This window comes from Megalopta genalis, unplaced genomic scaffold, assembly GCF_051020955.1.
Source record: "Megalopta genalis isolate 19385.01 unplaced genomic scaffold, iyMegGena1_principal scaffold0050, whole genome shotgun sequence".
Taxonomy (NCBI): Eukaryota; Metazoa; Arthropoda; class Insecta; order Hymenoptera; family Halictidae; genus Megalopta; species Megalopta genalis.
In genome coordinates, this window is record NW_027476119.1 from 448,388 (window position 1) to 461,686 (window position 13,299).

Genomic DNA, 13,299 nt, shown 5'->3' on the forward strand with positions numbered 1-13,299 from the left:
TCTTTGACTAGGCACCTACCTACCTTTGCATTTTCTTTAACACTTTGACTGCCACGCCAATAACCTCAAAAATTTCATGAAGTTGAAGTACTTTGTTCAATCAAATTAAGATTGAAACGCTAAGTTGTACGACAGGAATTACTTTCTCAACAATCTTACATTTTTCAGATCCTAATCAAATTTGGAAAATATGACTAAAATATGACTCAAATTTGGAAAATATAATTCTGTTTCCCTGTATCGGTGTGATGCGGCAGTCAAGGCATTAAACACTTCAGTGAATTGAAAATAATTTCAGCAGACCGAATATTTGGAGAATCAATAATATTAGGAAATGACACAGAAAAGAATCGTGACCACATGATTCATTTCAAAAGTATTGTGTTGGTAGTATGAATAATAATCACGTTATCGAATAGACCATCGCTAAGCGTTGTTATTTCGTACTATCTCTGACTAATATTGACGAGGAGTGGGATTAAAATTCGACCATATTATAGTAATGGATTTGCTAATATACTAAGTAGATTTATAAGCCTATGACGGAAAATTTTGATAACAAATTACCGAAGTTAAATTAACTTCTAAACGATGGATTCTACCGATTGATATTACAAAATTAAAAGTAATTCAATACAAATCGGTCTATGGATGGTAAAATCATAAATGTGACACTGATCATGTAACTATAATATTTGCATTGATCTTTTATTGTCGATAACAGTTTCACAAGACAGGATGGTAGACGAGAGAAAATTATCCTTCTACGTAAATTAAAGACGTAAAATAAACTTTCTCTAAAGCATTCTTTGCAAGGAAAATCTATTAAACTATGTTTTCATTGTACTATCCGTCCAATAAATCCTAGATTCATTGAATAAACGAATTCTCTTTCCTCGATATAACGAAGTGGAAATTAATGTTTCCCATCCTTTAATTTCTGTTAAATATTATAAACTTCAGCGTAAGTTACAGACTCTTCATTGTTTATTTCAGGAAGAATCGTCCCCTTATCTATTGCGCCACCAACGAATTTATCATCCTATACATATAAACTTTCATGTTCAGTCATAATAATGATTTTTCAGACATCACCCCATTGACCAAACATCACAAACGATAAATGGATGATTGGATATTGATGATAAACTACGATTGGATATTTACTATTTCCAAAGCTGCGTGCACCGTAACAGATAAGTGTCTAGACGAGATGCGTAATTTGATAACGATCTCATATATTTGACTTACGAAAAATCTCAACAACAGTCAAATCGTTTATAATATCGAAGGTCGGTCGGGTGCACAATGATACTGATTCATCTCGCGGGTCTCGCGAATGTACAGAAACCGTTCATTAGTCTCTGCGAAGATAAATCGAGAGTTAATACACAAGGAAACTAGATAGGGCAAACAGTTTTATCAGTAATATTAAAAAACGCGTCCGAGGGTTATCGTCGCGGCTTCCAGAGGCTGCCGCAGTCGGTTACGAATCGTGGGACCAGCTAAGTGATCGCTAATTTCACTTCAATTTATATTTCGCTTGCGAAATTTCATTTTAATCGGTCAGCGATTTTGTATCTCAAGGTAGATGCACCGTGTATATGACAGTGCTACAGAGACTTCAACGATATAAAACGATATATTCAGCGATATAACGCTTAAAAAATCGTTTTCTTTTTTTCTCTCTCGAATGAGAGAGAAATGAAATCTGCATAGAACTTGATTAAAGTTTATCGATTGCCATCGAAGGGATGTCACGGTTGTGAGGAGGTGAACGAAGATCGTTGATCGAATCGAGCAACCCTGTTACAGTGAAAATTGAATTCGATCCATCTTATATCAGAAAAAATGTCTCAGTTCGTCTGCGTGGAGGATTACGAAATATACGCGACCAAACACTTGCCACCCGCCGTGAGGGATTATTATAATTCGGGGGCGGGAGAACAGTTCAGTTTGAGATTGAACACGGAGGCTTTCAGAAAGTACGTATGCAGACACGTGAGATGGTCTAAATTAAAACTGGAATAGTCAGATAGTTGTATACGCTGATTAAAAATGAAATAAATCGTATTCATTTTAAAAAGTAGAGCAGAATAATATTAAAACAGTTAAAGTGTTTGATAATGAATATAATTAAAAATAGAGGATTGCTAACTAGTATGAAACCGTTTTCTGGAGAAAAAGTAAGTAGAACAAATAATTTACAGATATAGGATACGGCCTAGATTTTTAAAGGATGTTTCTAAACGTGACTTGAGTACCACAATTTTGGGCGAAAAAATTTCCATGCCTTTGGGAGTTGCACCGTCGGCGATGCAACGCATGGCACATCCTGATGGTGAACTTGCAAACGCAAGAGGTAAAATGCAATTTTAATACATACATACATACATACATACATACACGTGAAATGCTATATTTTCTTTTATTTTCATCCAGTGTTGTTCCGATAGACTAGGTTTGCTTTTGATTTACCGTCGATTACATTTATTAGAACTCATATAGATTTAATAAAAATGTTTAATCAATACAAACGTCTTACAAAAATAGTTCAACAAAAACGTACCGCGATCACAGTTGCATAGAATTTTCTCGTCCTTCGTTATTGTATAAATTGTCATTAAATGTACAATGAATATATAGTACAGAGGATAAGTGAAGATTGTTAAGAATGATCTATGATTTTTCTTCTCTACTATTTCTCATTACAAAATAGAATATTTTTATAAAATACTCCGTTCTTCTTTTATACAATAATCGATCGTTTATACGTTACATAATTACAAACACAAACGATATTGTATATCGGAGACCATAAACAGATTATTACGTGATTCATGCTCGGTAGTGTACGCTTAAAGATGATATGTTCGCAGATATCTTCAAACTATTATCGTTTCCGAGACATATTTCGATCGTGAATGGAATTTTTGGTTTATTTGAAACAACTTTACAAAAGAATTTAGCTTAAGGTTATACAGAACTACAAGAACACTTCGTTAATCATTCGGGAAACTTAGTTAGTTGTTCCACAATTTGGCATTAAAGAAATGTATACGATCAGTTCTTACCTAGTCGTTCTACCTACATCGTAATAATCGTCTGTCGTATATAAAGAATTGAGCGTTAAAGCGAACGTTATTTTTATAAAGTAATTACTGTAATTAATGTGTTGTTTTAAATGCAGTTATATGTTTAAGGCACAACAGAGGGTTTGTACGATATTTACAATGATGTGAATTGCTTCGAAGGAAAGGTTTCATACAATGGTGTATTGCTACAATGAATACTCGTCGTGGAACAAAACATAGTATGATTCCTCCAAAGGACGTTTCCTTGAGCAGAATCGTGAAAAGAGAAAATTTGAATACAGAATTTCCCTTTTTTGACTAGTTAATGTAAAGGAAGTGTGTTCGTATACACGTGTCTAAGTAAAAATGATATTGAAACAGAGACTATAAATCTATGGCAAGTAAAAAGCGGATTAATCAATGTCGTCTGGGTCCCACATTGTCCCAATTATTGATGGCCTTCATATTCACTTTCTCGATCCTCCATTTCTGTGTGGCGGATGCCGAATCACAATTGGTCACGAATACTTTCTTGCTTGCTGGGTCAGTGTCCAAACACCTGGACGAATAACCATGCATTAACCATTGTTTTTCAATATTGTAACGCCACAGTTGGTTCCCCTGGCCTCCGTGGCAAGGATACAGAGTCACGGGAGCCTTTGTGTCCCCTCTGGACACGTCGAAACATTCGGTGCGATCCTTGGGTCTGATATCTTTGTGCCAAGTCAGTCGGAATTCCTGTTCTCCATCGATCCTAAAATCGTCTTTCTTACAGATATCGACTACCACGAGTCCGTCTTTTTTTCTCCTCTTCGTATCGAGACAGAGCTCTGGCACTCCCATGTTGCGGACCTCTCCTGATGCGAAGTCATCTGGTTCTATAGGAGGATACACGTCAACCAGATCAAAGGCTATGTTGTCCATAAACCATTTGAACGATTTGCAGTGAAGTCTGCGCCTCAAATTTCGTTGCTCAGTTAGATTACCGGGATCTAACAATCTTAAATGAGGTCGCCTTTTATAGATATATTCGGCATACTCATCCATCCAAACTTCTGCAACTCTCTTGTAGTTCTTTCCTAAAAAGTCCCCTTTCATTGGATTGGGGAAAGGAGGGAATTTTCGGTAAATGTGACCTACCCTTGAACAGGGAGCGTCGTACATTTGGCCGCCGCACTGCCAAATTTTAAAGGATAATTCGTATTGCTCTCCTCCCCATATTTCTAGCTCTGGGTCATATCCACCTAATTCCCAGAAAAATTTTGCACTGATGGCAAAAAGTCCTCCTGCCATGACAGGACTTTGAAATGGCTCTGTTGGTTTGTCGAGGTTTTCCGGCAATAGTGGCAATCGTTTATAGTACAATTCCCAGTCGAAAGCTCCCCTGGCACCTTCATCTTGTGCTCTATACTCGAATGTCTCATAGGCTATCACATCGATGAATGGACACACACAAATCTTATAGTTTTGTGCAATAGGCTCTAGCAAAGGTGGCAGCCAATTGACATTGGCTTCGCTATGGGAATCTAAGAATACAAGCACTTTTGCTTTTGCTATCTTAGCCCCAGCCAACCGGCCTTTAATCAACCCAGAACGTTCTGGCAATCTTACAATCTTTACTTTAGGCAAATATTCTACAACATAATCGTTCAATGATTCCTTCAATTCTATTTTTGTACTGGCATCGTCAACCAATATGATTTCCTCGAGAAGGCTCTCCGGAGAACGATTGATCACACTCCAGCAAGTACGCATTAATGTGCTAAAGTGTTCATTATGAAAGGAGACTATCACAGAAACTGAGTCTAGATCTTTTAAGTATTTCTTTTTCCTACAATCTGCGTGCCTAATGTCAGGTATAGAGCGATTCAGGGCAATTAAATCGCTGAGCGCAGCATTAAAACCGTTCACCTGATACAGTTTTTCTTTCAACATGTCCAGAGACGGAGGAAGACTCGCAGGTTTTCCATGTTCACCCATCCCACTTCTTTTTGCATCCTCGGCAATTTTTTTGTAATCGTGCCAATCAATTTTCTTCTCTTCATCATCCTATAAAAAATAATACTACGTTAGTTAAGATTGTAGATAATATTAAAGACAAAGGAATTTCTAATTTTTCTGTAATGATATTTTGCTGTTGAGGGTAGCTACGAAAATCGTTATTGGTATAAACTGGCAACGAACGTGTTAAAGGTGTAAAAAACAGTAAACATTCTATTCAAAGTGTCATATAGAAAAATGTAAACCGTTGACAACCGCGAAAGGGACCCGCAAAAGTGAAAGTACGGTACTGAGCGTGGAATGCAGAAGGTTAAGCTATCGCTAAACCTGTTCCACCTGTGTCCACCAACCTTGTCGTTAAAATGAACAGGTACCTGATTGAGATGCTCGTTGAAACTCTGTTTGGATTCGAGAGAACTTTTCGGGCCGCCGGCATCGACGACGACGAGCGCGGCTGCCGGCGACGTAGCCTCATGGTTAGGAGACGTTCTCACGAAACGAAATATAACGACAGTCAGGAAAACAGTAAAAGCGGCCAGAAAGAAGAACTTTATCAGGCTTATCACATTTCTTCTCATCATCGTGAAACGGTCATGTCGCGTGCACGACACCCAATAAAACCCGCCACTAGCCACCGGCTGGCGAACTATTTGCTCGAAACTAACCTCATATGTACTAAAATACGGTTTATCAGCTGTTATCTGCGATTATAGAAATCGTCAGCAAATAGTTACGGATACACATGGATCTGACACGGTTGCCACGCGTCGACTGAGGATCGATCCATGGAGATCGAAGCACCTTTCAGCCAGCGAGTTGCATTCTCAACGCAGTTGAAATGCATTTTTTCATGCACTTAGTTTGCAGCACTCGACATTCGACAACGTTCACATAATATCTACATACGCATGCACAAATTAGTGCTGCTACCTACCCCCTGCACTTTATCTGCGACTATTTTATTTCAATCATTGGACTACATTAGACCGATTATTTGAGGATTTATACGAATCTTAAATAGTTGGAGTTCATACTGAATTGGCAAAATTTAAATTATATAAAGTTGGTGCTATGATGAAAAGTTTATTCGTTGTCAGCAATCTGGTCGGCAAACATTACCTTGTGATAAGATCTGTTGACATTGTAATATCTTTGCACTTATAATGCGCATTTACAAAGGGTTAGCTGAAAGTCGATTTTACGTAATTGTACGATTTATCGTTGATAAATGAATTCTAATTCTTTAATAGCATCTGATTCTGGGATTCAAATATGTAACATATTATCGAAGTAATATTTAATTGTTTCAAGACTATTGTCTTCTTTCTGACAACGGTGAAATTCTTAAAAATATCTAATTTACAGCCGCCGAAGCAGCTGGTACGATTTATACACTATCAACGATAGCAACAAGTAGCATTGAAGAAGTAGCAGAAGCGGCGCCAAAAGGAGTAAAATGGTTCCAGCTATACATATATACAGATCGTGATGTCACACAAAATTTAGTTAAACGAGCAGAACGTGCTGGTTTCAAAGCACTTGTTCTCACTGTTGATGCACCATTATTTGGGGACAGGCGGGCTGACATTAGGAACAAATTCTCATTACCGAAACATTTGAGGTATAATACACGTTCATCTCAACGGAATCCCCGCGTTTAAGATCAGTTTAATACGTAATTACTTCGAATTATTTAATTTTTTCTAAAGATAAGAAAACGATACGAAATCTGCCCATTTACAAAGTAAAAAGATATTCTGACAGTGAGGATATATAAATGTCTACAGCAAATTCTATCCGTTTGGAAAAGCAAAATTAATGTTTATTGATCTCAAAATCTTTGCGATGATGCTGCACATTAATTTTATACGATAGGTTACCATCAATACATTTTTGCTATTTTTCCTATAAGACGCTATGTTAAATCTGGCACGAATCATCTGCTGCTGAAAATATAAAAATAGCACCATTAGATGTAGTAGCAAAAAACTCAAACTGTTCACTATTGAAGGTTCAACATTTTGTCATAGGTAACGTCACTGCCTAAAAACCACTGAAATTTAAATACAATGCCACGCAGCGACGATACGCTGAAGCTGATAGCCAAATTACCAACAGTTGATTTTGGCTAATATTTTGAGCGTTTATCCACTAATGTAATGACGTTATACGGACGTTTAAAGACAGTAGAAGATGCGTTCCAAAATTTACACGGTTTTTAACAAGAAAAGCGACACGAATCATTTGTTTCAATATTCCATATTAAAACATGAAAATCGTTCGTAACTAAATAATTATAACTCGGAGAGTCGAAAAATTATTATAGCAATGTCTTCTGGAATTTTCAATTGTAAAAGATTTAAATGCTAAAACTAAATCTTCCCCATATGCACAATTCAGAGTCGCTGAGAAACATTTAATTATGGTATAATTAATGTTTTACTTAGTTCAGGCGTTTACCGCTTGCTATATGCTGATAGTGCTTCGTGATTCATAAATGAGCAACTTTTTAAGAAACTTCGCGAAAGTCATAAATAGACATAATTATGGCAATGTATAGTATACAATCGATGCGCAGCGCCATCACGGACATTTTGAGACCATTTACATTAATTTTAGTCATTACTTACTGAGTTATTTGGGTCTCACCAGGAGGGTGGAATAGGGATGAAGATAATTCTAGACCCCCACGGAGTATTCTTGCTAACTCAGGAAGACTCATTTGTTACTTGAACAAATATTCAATTTTTTTTACATTGATAACAACAAATAGTCTTTTCTAACATGAAAGGAAAAATACAAAATTTCACTGAATCTTTTGGTACTCTCAAAATATTTTTTAATTGTTAAATTGCGATGATAAAAAATATTCAGATATACCTAATGTCTTAATAAATATTGATGCTTCCAGATTAGGAAATTTCCAAGAAGATATGTTAAATAGCATGAATTCGACGAAAGCAGGTTCTAGTTTGAACGAGTATGTGATGAGCTTATTCGATGCATCATTATCGTGGGACGATGTTAAATGGCTACAAAGGTCAGAAGATGAGTATAGTTACTTTCTATTCTGGGAATTAAACCAAACACTGAATTAGTTGTATTTCACAGTATTACGAGCATGCCAATTGTTTTGAAGGGCATCTTGACTCCGCAAGATGCACTTCTAGCTATTGAACATGGAGTGCAAGCGATTGTCGTTTCGAACCATGGCGCTAGACAAGTTGACAGTATTCCCGCATCAGTTAGTTACTTTCTTTTAATATTTAAACGTCGATACAGTCTCTCATAATGCTAATTAATTAATTTTAGAAGTTTCCCAAAAATATTTGTGCCAGCGATAACTCATTTTACGTTCCTGAACTCATTTTCTCATCAGAATGTCACACGACTTTAATAGCTGTTTCATCCATTTCGTTTTTAAGAATGAATTGTAAAATAATGCAATTTCTAGATCGAAGTTTTGCCAGAAATCGTCAAGGCTGTAAATGGGAGAATGGAAATTTATATGGATGGCGGTGTGAGGCAAGGAATCGATATCTTTAAGGCCCTTGCTTTAGGTGCCAAAATGGTAACTTTTCAAATTACTTAACCATGTGATGAAAACAAAGATCTTCTAGTTGAATCTATTATTCTATCTTCCAGGTATTCGTCGGTAGACCAATGTTATGGGGTCTGAGTCATTCAGGCGAGGAGGGTGCGCGTAACGTTCTCGAGCTTTTTAGGAAGGAAATCGATTTGGTTTTTGCGTTGACAGGTAAATTGTCTGATAAGCGGTTCGATAAGTAAATGTAATAAATATTCTTCCTTAATTTGCAGGCTGTAGATCGGTCAAGGATGTAACTCGGGAAATGGTGAAGCACGAGTCATATTACAGCCACTTATAATTCGAAACAATATGATATTCTTAAATATTTATGATAAGCTTACCTCGTGGGCAATAATTCTTATGATGGAAAAATAAAAAGTGAGGGTGAAGACAGAATATTGTATAATGGAAAAGGTTGATCAACTGGGGATAGTTGATATTTCGTATAGCTGGTAAAACGAAAACAAAGATTCACGAAGTGTACTTCACAATATTGGCGTTTTTATTGAATATCTTTTGTATATTCTTCTTTGTATACATATATGCGTGTGCGCGGGGCACACATATCACAATTTGCAGGCGTACGTACGCGCACACGCATCCAAAGTGATCCGCGTTACTCGCAAAACGGAACAGATTGACTATGACACGCAATCGGAACATGCAGCAGAGTAATCGGCCCTCTGTGTACAGTTAATACGCAAAAAATACACCGTTGGCTCTCTGATCCATTTCTCTCTTGGCAAAAAAATAAATCCATTTCTCTTTCTCTCACTCATTCTCTCTTTCTTTCTTTCTCTCTCTCTCTCTCTCTCTCTCGCTCTCTCTCTCTCTCTCTCTCTCTCTTACTCTCGTTTGCTATCTTGTCTCGCGTTTTCATTATTACTCTTAGTAACTCTGTGCCGTCATTTCACTCAGCTTTACAACGTTACAGTTAATCCTCGTTATGTATATATTTATATGTATGTATATCATTATGTATATATGTATAGTGGCCTCCTTTGCGCTACGGTCCTCTTGCTGTGTATGCACGCTGCGACGCTAAGTTATGTATAATATGTATACGCAATGTACACGTGTGTCGTATATACACACATACATACCTCCCGCACTGTGTAGTTTGTATAGAGGGTTTGTTATATGCCTTATATACATGCATACGTACATACACACCGTTTTGTTCCGTTCAAGAGCAGCGTAGCTCTCTTCTGTTTATTTATGCACGTGGTTTTTTCTGATATCAAGGGGACACGTCCACTATTATATTGTCAAGATCGCGGAGTTTATCTCCGTGGAGATATGTATCTAGTAAAATTATTCGCTCGTGTAATTTCGAGGTAACAATCTTAAAAAGTACAATGGGTAAAATGTGTAAGAAAACGTAAAATAATCTTCACAAATTGTTTTCTAGTGATAGTTTCCCCTAAAGAGGTTGTAGAATTTTGACAAAATTCATGTAGCTCAAAGATGAAAGAATTTGTTAAAGTTCTCAGTACGCAAATATCGCTTAGATTCCAGGGATTTCACGAAAGTTCATTGCGGACGTGTTCCCTTTTTTGCCTGGCTCAGTGGCTCGTCGTACGATTAATTCAACATACACGATATACAGTTGACTAATATACGATTACGATAGACACACAGTGTACTGTTGTTGTGGGTTTGTTCTTTGTTGCTCTGTGAACGCGGGAATGATCGTTGGTTTAGCTGATGCGTCCCTAGCTTGTCTTTTTTTGTCGTAGGATCCAGAGACGGGGAGATTTATATAACTTCCACGGAAGCGGCGATTTAGGCGACAGTACAATTAGTGTAAAATTTATTGGTCCAGAGAGTTGTGTGTGTGATTCGAGGGGCCCTTCGTCTCCCCTATCGCCCCGGACCCTTTCCTGATACCTTAAACGTGTTTTCGTTTTCTCTAAACCAGTGCTATCCCAATCCCAAACGTAAGTGTATCGAACTTCTGCTAGTTCTCGTCGATAGCTGCTAATTGCAACGGCAGAAATTTAGTAAAACGTTCAATCATCTCTGCGGTTTCTTTGGAGGAATATTGGCGAGGATCTTTATGCTCGTGCTGAGCAAACCAGGTCGTTATTGTTGTAATAATAGGAATTACATATTTCCATTGCACGTTGGATAGCACTGATCAAAATCTCCTATCTTCTGACATTAGATCGATTAGATTAAACTTCCTGTACGGAGGATATGTTTTTATCACTCGATAATGCTTCCCCTCAAAACATAGAACGAATGAGATGAGCTTGACATGTTTGTTTTAACTATAATGCGATGGTTTTATCATTGCAGAGGGGCCTCTCGATGTAAAAATTCGGTGATCGGAGAACAGGTTCGATCGATGCGGACTGAGACTTAATCTTAAAATCGAAGATACAATGGAGAACGTTCGCTCGAAATGATGCCGTAAAGAAGTTCTTGTTACCGCGATCTACGCGATCGGATAAAAATCATGGATAGACATCGGCTGATCGGTTGCGATTAAACTTTCACCAATAAAAGTTGATCGATGATTCTGATCGAGATGATGCGGACTGTGTAAAAATGTGCTTAGAGAATATCGTTTCAGCGGTTCGCGAAGGATAGATATTCGAGTCTTGTACGTATTTCGTGTTTGCGAGTGGGTTATACGGTAGATCTACGTGTGATTAACGCAAATTTCGGTAAACACACAATTTACTCCGTGGTACTAAACGACTCGTGCAAAGGTAAGTACTACAGAAATCATAATCGACTACGGTCAAATTGGTTTCGAACGCAAATCAACAACGGGTAAACAAGGTTCTAATTCCTCGCTAAGAAATAAACCGAACGTGTTTTCCAGCACTTTTTTTTCTCCAATAATAGGTTACTATCGTCTAAAGAATCTGTTAGCACATGTGTGTAGTCTCGACTTATTTCCAAACAAACAAATATCTTTCAGCAACCGTGAACGTGTGACGAGGAAGTAATTACTAGAAACAGAACATTAAAAAGTAACGTTGAATCGAGAGCATCAGACGTGAAAGATTGTGTTTATCTACGTTCCTACGATTTTTCGTTTCCAGTACAAGTAGCTGTCTACGTGTACAACAGACTAAAATCGAACGACATAGCGAGAATTGGATACCTTGCATTGAAACACTTCAGACCAAAGTTCTTTTCTCGCCGCTCTATCTTCGCGCTATGTCGGATCGAGGCGCAGGATCGCGGCTCGGCGATCATATCAACGACGACGACGACGACGACAACAATATCTAGCTAAACATCGAAGAACATCGAGTTTTTTTGTTTCTCAATTGGAATGCGTGTTTCAATCCCTGCGATCAGTCTGAATCTAATTGACAATGTGTATACCAAAGGTCTCCACCCCGTCGAGTATTTGTCGCTTCGTCCTCCCCGTTTGACGTCCCCGTTTGAATATGTTTGGTTTTCTCACGTTATGTTTTCGCTTGTTGCTTCGTTTAGCACGCTAACCGCCGCTAATCAAACTACGATTATTAACATACACGGTTTTGCGATTATATTAGGGTGTGTTCACGTGTGAACCTTATACTGGTTTTGCAGCAGAGATTCCTTAAGTCACCCTACTTTCCTCTATGTTTCTTATACGAACGCAGAAAGCTATATGCTTATACTTAAACGGTTCTACATTTAACAGTTAACTAACCTCAACGTGTTCAAGATAGATGAGTGAACTTCCCTATAGTCGAGGAACAATTAATGCTTTGGTAGAAAAACCTTTTCGCGTCCTGTTACTGTCAGAAATCACTGATATAGCGATGCTTATACAGGGTGTCTCGGAAACGAGGAAAATTCCACTCGATGTTTTCCAAAAAGAGTCGCGCAACTTTTCTTTGAAATAATTCCTTCGAAATTTCGAGCCCTGTTCGCGATCAAACATTGCTCTTATCGTTTTAACGATTCAAATACTTTTTCAACTTATTGCATGGTAACTCGCCTAATTAAGCGGCGCGGGTATGGTCGCCTAACTACAGGTGCTTCGAGAGATGCCGAAGAACGCCGTCGAAATTCAAAATCGTGTACTGCACGTTATTTGGAACATCCTGTACGATTCTATGTACACGCGATGAACGGTAATATTGGATCTTCGTCGATTAACCTTGGGTGATCAGAATTTTCGTTCCTCGATGAAAGCCAAAATGGTAGAGTTAGTGGATATGTCGTTCGATCGATATTCTTAAACAAGTTTACTCTCGATCTTAAGAGTTTAACGGAACGCCTCTCTTTAGAAAACAATTCCGAATGAAACTGATCCTTGAATGTATCGGTAAAATTGGATCATCTCTGACAGTAAAGGATATCGTTTCCGAAAAATTCTCGGTCATCTTCCAAACAGCTCGAGTTGCACGTCGAAAGATATCATCGATTTTTGGTGATCTTACTTGCCCGGTGAATCATTTGATAATATCTATCGTATCGTGCAATGAGCTTGTCTTCGCAGATCGTAGCTTGTCGAAGACCGTCAGGTAACGTGCAGCGTTCGAGATCGCATTTGAATTAAAATCACGATCGATCGTACAGGAAAGAGCATCGTCGTTAGTTAAGGTTAGGTATCTCTTCCCGGATTTCACGTGACACGCTTAATCTACGGCTACAGTTTTCTCTTTTTGTGGAGGCAGTTGC

At 37.9% G+C, this 13,299-nt stretch overlaps 2 protein-coding genes across 3 annotated transcripts; one reads left to right on the forward strand and one right to left on the reverse strand.

Annotated features, from left to right (window-relative positions):
* Positions 1-1,457: 1,457 nt before the first annotated feature.
* Hao (Hydroxyacid oxidase) lies at positions 1,458-9,060 on the forward strand. Its single transcript, XM_076527907.1, has 8 exons — positions 1,458-1,985; positions 2,211-2,362; positions 6,441-6,696; positions 7,987-8,115; positions 8,187-8,319; positions 8,530-8,646; positions 8,721-8,832; positions 8,895-9,060. The coding sequence occupies exons 1-8, from the start codon at positions 1,852-1,854 to the stop codon at positions 8,960-8,962; spliced, it is 1,101 nt and encodes a 366-aa protein (XP_076384022.1). The 5' UTR covers positions 1,458-1,851; the 3' UTR covers positions 8,963-9,060.
* On the reverse strand, positions 2,415-6,338 carry LOC117226653 (N-acetylgalactosaminyltransferase 6). 2 transcript variants are annotated; one of them, XM_033481228.2, is made up of 2 exons: positions 5,426-6,338; positions 2,415-5,123 (listed from the first exon to the last, which is right to left on the reverse strand). In XM_033481228.2, the coding sequence occupies exons 1-2, from the start codon at positions 5,654-5,656 to the stop codon at positions 3,492-3,494; spliced, it is 1,863 nt and encodes a 620-aa protein (XP_033337119.2). In that variant the 5' UTR covers positions 5,657-6,338; the 3' UTR covers positions 2,415-3,491. The 2 variants fall into 2 exon arrangements, with proteins under 2 accessions (XP_033337119.2, XP_033337120.2); XM_033481229.2 differs by having other exon boundaries at positions 5,450-6,331.
* Positions 9,061-13,299: the final 4,239 nt, after the last annotated feature.

Excerpts from the sequence above, each read along its gene's own strand:
- Hao (XM_076527907.1), top strand. The coding sequence starts at position 1,852 with ATGTCTCAGTTCGTCTGCGTGGAGGATTACGAAATATACGCGACCAAA. Across the intron at positions 6,697-7,986 it reads TCATTACCGAAACATTTGAG|ATTAGGAAATTTCCAAGAAG; the intron begins GTATAATACACG and ends TGATGCTTCCAG. Across the intron at positions 8,833-8,894 it reads TTTGGTTTTTGCGTTGACAG|GCTGTAGATCGGTCAAGGAT; the intron begins GTAAATTGTCTG and ends CTTAATTTGCAG.
- LOC117226653 (XM_033481228.2), bottom strand. The coding sequence starts at position 5,656 with ATGATGAGAAGAAATGTGATAAGCCTGATAAAGTTCTTCTTTCTGGCC. Across the intron at positions 5,124-5,425 it reads CTGTTCATTTTAACGACAAG|GATGATGAAGAGAAGAAAAT; the intron begins GTTGGTGGACAC and ends TATTTTTTATAG.